This window comes from Zerene cesonia, chromosome 7, assembly GCF_012273895.1.
Source record: "Zerene cesonia ecotype Mississippi chromosome 7, Zerene_cesonia_1.1, whole genome shotgun sequence".
In the NCBI taxonomy this organism is placed as follows: domain Eukaryota; kingdom Metazoa; phylum Arthropoda; class Insecta; order Lepidoptera; family Pieridae; genus Zerene; species Zerene cesonia.
In genome coordinates, this window is record NC_052108.1 from 4,367,659 (window position 1) to 4,374,092 (window position 6,434).

At 33.8% G+C, this 6,434-nt stretch overlaps 2 protein-coding genes across 2 annotated transcripts in view; both read left to right on the plus strand.

The window, feature by feature from the left end:
• LOC119828211 overlaps window positions 1-6,434 on the plus strand; it is a 104,587-nt gene that overhangs the window by 95,543 nt on the left and 2,610 nt on the right. The window lies entirely within an intron of this gene.
• LOC119840650 (nucleoprotein TPR-like) lies at window positions 64-6,377 on the plus strand. The gene is made up of 2 exons (XM_038367342.1): window positions 64-298; window positions 1,457-6,377. The coding sequence occupies exons 1-2, from the start codon at window positions 121-123 to the stop codon at window positions 6,364-6,366; spliced, it is 5,088 nt and encodes a 1,695-aa protein (XP_038223270.1). The 5' UTR covers window positions 64-120; the 3' UTR covers window positions 6,367-6,377.

Here is a 6,434-nt window from a genome sequence, read left to right on the forward strand (position 1 = left end):
CTATAAAATATCTATGACAATTTTATAGATACCTGTGGGCTGTGACTAACAATATTTACATTTATCTGTGGTTATGCGTTACAATAGCGTAGTGTCAAATGTGGTGCTGTTGAAGGAAAGATGGAAGCCGCCACAGAGGAAGCCGGTGGAAGAAATCACCTCAACAACGTTTTATCAGAAACAGAACTTTCTAATTTGCCTAATAGTGTCGTAGAAAAAGTCAACTCTTACATTGATCAAAAATTTGGAGAATATTTGACATCAAAAGCTTTATTTGAGACCACCAAATCACAAATTGGTAAGTTGCCGGCCTTTTGTAATTCGCTAACGTGTTGGTCTCATTCCGCCACTTTCCTTGATACTTGTAATACTAACTCAATTTTATATATATTTTATATATTATCTTCGGTACTGGTAAATATAATTGATTTATTTGTAGGAAATTTTTATATAGAAGAATAATGCCATTGTCAAAATAATTTTTATTAATTGCCTTATCCCCTTCCCCTAAATATCCAAATAGTAATAGCGGACTGATAACACATTTGATCATATGTTTCATTTTCTAGTATAGGTTTAGATTCCTTATTAATGTTCCTCCTTCCTAACAAACTTTTGTTATGTAAATTAGTACAAATAAGATATAAATATAATTTATTTAAAAAAAAAAATCACTTGCCATAACAGGACACAACCAATTGCAAATAAGAGGCCTTTGTCATTGCAAAGTACTTAATAGAGTTTAACTTTTACCTATTAACATAGTTAATCTCAGCAGTCTTAGGGTGCCTTATGCCTATTGTATCAAAATTTATTACATGGACCACAGAAAGAGTCAGGATTTAATAAAAAATGGTCCTACCATGTTTTTAAAAATCCTTACACTGTGTAAGACCAAGGGCCCCTAATGCTAATATGGCAGTAGTATATAGCAGCCAATATGCTCCAGACTTGAGAATTAAAAATTTTAATTTTCTCTTCAAATTGTATATTTCTCTAATCAATAAACAAAATGAATAATGTGTGTTAAACAAACGTTAACTGACTGCCTTTGGTACATTGGATAATTCAAACAGAACCGAGGGGTCTGGGGTTTGATTACCATTGTCGGGACGCACAAGGAAAATAACTCGGTATGAGAGGACACAGAAGGCCTTTGGTCAGAAGGTACTTTGGTCAGTGAAACGGATGTATATCATCTACCTCCACCCCACTAGGCTTCATGGGACTTCACTTAAACTTAAACACTTAAAACACCATGTGTTATAGCATCGTTCAATATTAAATAAGGTTGTAAGCAGGAAACAAAAACAGTATCCATAGTCCCAATATGCAAACATTAATTTAGTTGCTGAGTGATTGATTTAGATTTTACTTAATTTTTAATTGTGGTAGCCTATATTATATAGCCTATTTCATAATGACTATCCAAAATGATAAACAAATTTTTTTTCAGATGAAAAAGTTGCTATTTTAGAAGCTACAGCAACAGAAACAGCATTAAAGTATGAAGATGCAGCAAAAAAGCTTCTTGTTGCTGAGGAGACAATCTCTGAATATGAAAAACAAGTTAAAACCCTTAACACTGAAGTTGAAAAGTACCGTGAAAAGGTTTTCCGATTGGAAAATGAAATCATCTCCCTTAAGAGTGCTAGAGATGCTGCAATTGATGAAAGGAATGATCTGACACGGATATTAGAACGACGGGATACAGAAATTGAAAGGTTAACAGCAAATGAAGCATCTATTTCCCAGCAATTACGTGCTGCTATAGATTCCAAATGTGAAGCATTGGCTTTAAATGATGACATTCAAAGTAAGGAATTATCGTTGCAGTACCGTGAAAAACGATTAGATCAAGAAAGAGTCCTGCTGAATTCTCAGATAAATATTCTTAATGAAGAGGTTGATAGGCTAACTTCTGAATTACAAACAGTCAGATTAAACAATACCAGCAGGGTTGTGAATTTAGAAACTCAGCTCGCTGAAAAAGTGGAAGAATTGAATGTTGCCAATGACCAAATAGCCCAACTAAATGAAGTAAAAAAGAATTTAAATAATCGTGTTGAAAGTTTGACTCAGAGATTGATGGAACAGAGAGAATTAGAAAATAAAATTGCAGATGGATACAAAAAAGAACTAGAGGCTAAAACTAAATTAGCTGACTTGTTTAAAACAATGAATGATGATGCAGAAGCCAAAACACAGGAGTTAACAGAGGGTATTGCTGAATTACAGAAATTACTTAATGATGCAACTGAAAAATATGGTGAATTAGAGACAAAATATAAACAAGCTGAGATTGATCATGAGGAATTAATGGAAAAGAAAAATGAAATAATTGCATCATTAAAAACTGAACTTGAACATGCCAATGATTTATTAAAAGCTGCAAATGCTCAAAATTTGGAAATGGCTTTGAGTGATCTTGCCCCTTCAGCAGCTACAGCAAGTAAACTTATAAAATCAGGCATGTCTTTAACTCAGATTTATTCTCAATTAGTAAAAGTATCAGAAGAATTAGCTCAAGAAAAAGAAGAAAATAGACGCCTAAATATCACTCTTAACAGAATTGTGCAGGAATTAGAAGAAAAAGCACCTGAAATACAGAAGCAAAAATCTGAATATACGGAAGCTATGGAAAGCAATACTGCACTGTCACAACAAATTGAGTCTCTAACAATAGAATGCAACAGACTGAGGGATGATTACAATGAGACTTCAAAAATTGCTAATCATTACAACAGGGAAAATACAAAATTAAAAGGGGAATTAGCTGACTTAGGACGGCAAGTGTGCTTTTTGCTTAAAGAAATAGAGCATAGTAGAGGGGGACTTGTTAATGGTGACCATGATTCTTCACAAAGTAATAGCAATACAACAAGTTCTTCCGATCTAAATTCATCAAGACTTATTTCCAAGACTCTAGTTACATTTACAGATATACAAGAATTGCAAGCCAATAACCAAAAATTATTACGTATGATTCGTGATTTGACTGATAAGCAAGAAGAATTAGAACGTCAAAAAGAACAATTTGAAAGTGGGGAAATGGAAAACAAATTAGGAGCTTTAAAACAAAGAGTTTCAGAATTAACTGAAGCTCAAGATAGACAAACAAAAATGGTAAATGGTCTGATAAGGCAAAGAGATATGTTTAAAAAATTATATCATGATCTGATGAGGGGAAAACGTCATGAAGTTTCCTCTGTACTTGATCAGTCTGATATGGATAAAGGTGAATCTTTTTCAATGGATACATCCCAGGAAGCTATTACACCTAAGCCTCCGAATGTTGAAATATCTAACATTGAAGTAAAGTACAAAGAAGTTGAAAAACAGTTAGAAATGTTAAAAGAAGAATATAAGACATATAAGGAAGAAAAAATTACAAATGAGCGGATGTTATTTGAACAGATAGATAATATGAGACAAGAGATTTCAAAACTTACTGCAGCCAACAGTAAATGTGCTTCCACTTTAGAATATAACAATGAACGTCTTAGAATATTACAAACAAATATAACTACTTATAAAAAACAAATTCAATCATTAGAAGAAAAGAATAAGGCATACAATTCAACAATAGCTAAGCATGAAGTTTCATTACAACATCTTAGAGATGAAGCTTTAAATGCCCAAAGTAAACTTGCTGCTGCAGAAATTCAAATAGAAAATTTAAATACGAAAAATAAGCTTTTAAAAGATACAGAATTACGTCTACAAACTGAGAAGGAAGTTTTGAATAGGGAACGTCAAGGACAATCTTTACTATTAAAAAATCTTGAATTGATTAAAGCAAGTCTAGAACGTGTAGAGGCTGAAAACCGTACCAAAATCGAGTCAAGACTAGATGAAGCAACAAGAGAATGTGCAGCACTAAGAAGAAGGCTGCAGGAAGAACAAGATCGGTTTAGAGAACTAGCAGCTCATCTTGAACGTCAAACAGAAACTGCCAAGTCAAGAATGCAGGAAGAAAAAGATGCCGCAGATGTATTGAGAAAAGAAATTCAACAGCTTAGAGATGACCTTGTGGAAAAAAATAAAAATAATGATGAACTTGCTAAAAAATTACGAGCTGCTTTAGCACCAAGCAGTGACAGTACACTAGACTCCATTAAGAAAATAAAAGAACTTGAAAATAAATTGTCTGATAAAGATAGCGAAATTTCTTCTTTACTTGAACAATTAAATAGAGCTAAAGAACATGTTAAACAGTATTGTGATATATCTGAGGAGGCTGAAAAGGAACTTAAAAATCTCAGTAAAGAATATGAAGATTATAAAGTTACTACCACAGCAAAACTGGATGAGAATGCTAAGAAGTTACAAGCCCTGGAGGACAAATGTTGTGAACTTGAAGCAGAACTATCACTACAAGCTAATGGGGAGTATTCAACAATGAATTCTTCTCTTAAGAATGAATTGGCGGCAGTCAGGGAAGATTTGAGTAATGCTCTTTCAAATTATGAAAGTTCCCGTCATGAGCTTGATATTGCTAGAACGGATATAAACAAATTATCAGAGGCTGTACAGAGGGCTGAAGAAAAGTATAGTCATGAAATGATATTGCATTCCACAGATATACAAACTTTAACTCAAGTAAAGGAAGATCTGTCTAGGGTTCAAAATGAACTCAATGAAATGGTTGCATTAAAGAATACAACTATTGAAAAAATGGAGTCTCAAAAAGCCTCGTGGATAGAGAGAGAAAAAATGCTGGCATCTGAAAATGAACAACTGATTCAACGTTTGAAAGACCTTAATGATCAAAACTCATTATTACATGATCAAATCCAAGCTTTGGGTACACAACTTTCTGTTACTCATGCTTCTCGATCATTTTCAGAAAGCATGAATGAATCTGCTAATGATTCAAATGTTAATGTATCTATAAGTGAAGAGGATGGAAAATCATCTGAACAATTATTCCAAATTGTCAAGTTTTTACGAAAAGAAAAGGATATCGCAATTGCGAAATATGATATAATACATGCTGAAGCAATGCGATTACGATCACAGCTAGAAATAACTGAAAAACAACTAGACGAATGCAAATTGGTTTTGGCAGCAGAAAGAGAAAGATCAGAAATAGGTATGGTAACAGTCAATAAACAGTCGGATATTCTAAGAAAAGTGGAAACACTAAATGCAATTACTGATAGTAACAGAATCCTAAGGGAAGAAAGAGACACATTGTCTAAACGCGTTGAAGAACTTACAACACAAGTAAAACTATTAGAGGAACAACTTGTTCCATTACAGGAAAAAATATCGGACTTAACTTCAAAGAACGAAACATTGCAATCAGAAAATACATCTATAAAGGGAGACTGTGCCCGTTGGAGAACTAGAGTTAACGCGTTAGTGGAACGTGCGAATAAAACCAGCCCTGAAGATTGGAAACGTTTACAAAACGAAAGGGAAACATTGGCAAAAATGCTTACCAATGAAAAAGAAAGTCTCCGTAAAGTAACGGAAGAATTAACGGCCATAAAAGTAGAGAAAACAAAATTAGAGGAACAGACTATGGCCCTGTCTCGTCAACAGAATGTCCTTATGGAAGAAAACAAGAAACTTAATGAAGAATTACAAGTACTTAAGGAGGATATGGCTAGAGTTACGGAAGAGTTAGCTAAATTAAAGGCTGAAAATAATTCTGTTTCTGACACTAACACAAAACTAACTGAAGAGCTATCTAACAAAGAAGCTTTATTTAATGATATTAAAAATAAGGAAATGCAAATACGCAAGATTGCTAGAAAATATAAGTTACAATACGACGAATTAGTAAAAACCGTCGAAGAAGAGAAGAAAAAGAACGAAGGTGACGCAGAAGCCGCTGGTGCGGCAGCTGCTGAAAGTTCCAAAAAGATTGAAGAACAGTTGAGTGACTTACAAAGTCAGTTAGAAGCTGAAAAGGCTAATAATGATAAACTAAAACAGGAATTGGAAACCTTAAGAACTGCCAATTTGGATAAAGAAGAGAAGGCTAAGCAAGTCTTGAAACAAGCTAAAAATAAGATTGTTCAGCTTACTGAATTGAAAAACTTATTAAGTCGTGAATTAGATGAATCACGTTCGAAAATAGATACAATTGAACAGAGTACAAGGGATGAACAAGATGTAAGATTAGCGCTTATAAAATCTCAATATGAAGGACGACTATCTCGGCTCGAAAAAGAGCGAGGAGAGGCACAAGCTGAACGAAGTAGAGAAGTTGAAGCGTTAATGCAGAAAGTTAATATGTTACAAAGGCAACTAGCCAACCAGGCATCAGCTTCGAAACAACAGGCCACGTCAGATAAGGCAACTACAGAACCTCCAACAGCTAATATTAAACCCATGGCAGGTAAGGTGGCTTAACTTGTCAAATTTTATTGATGAAATATATGATTTGATAATTTTGCGATTAATTCTACAAAAAAAAAAAA

Excerpts from the sequence above, each read along its gene's own strand:
- LOC119840650 (XM_038367342.1), top strand. The coding sequence starts at position 121 with ATGGAAGCCGCCACAGAGGAAGCCGGTGGAAGAAATCACCTCAACAAC. Across the intron at positions 299-1,456 it reads GACCACCAAATCACAAATTG|ATGAAAAAGTTGCTATTTTA; the intron begins GTAAGTTGCCGG and ends ATTTTTTTTCAG.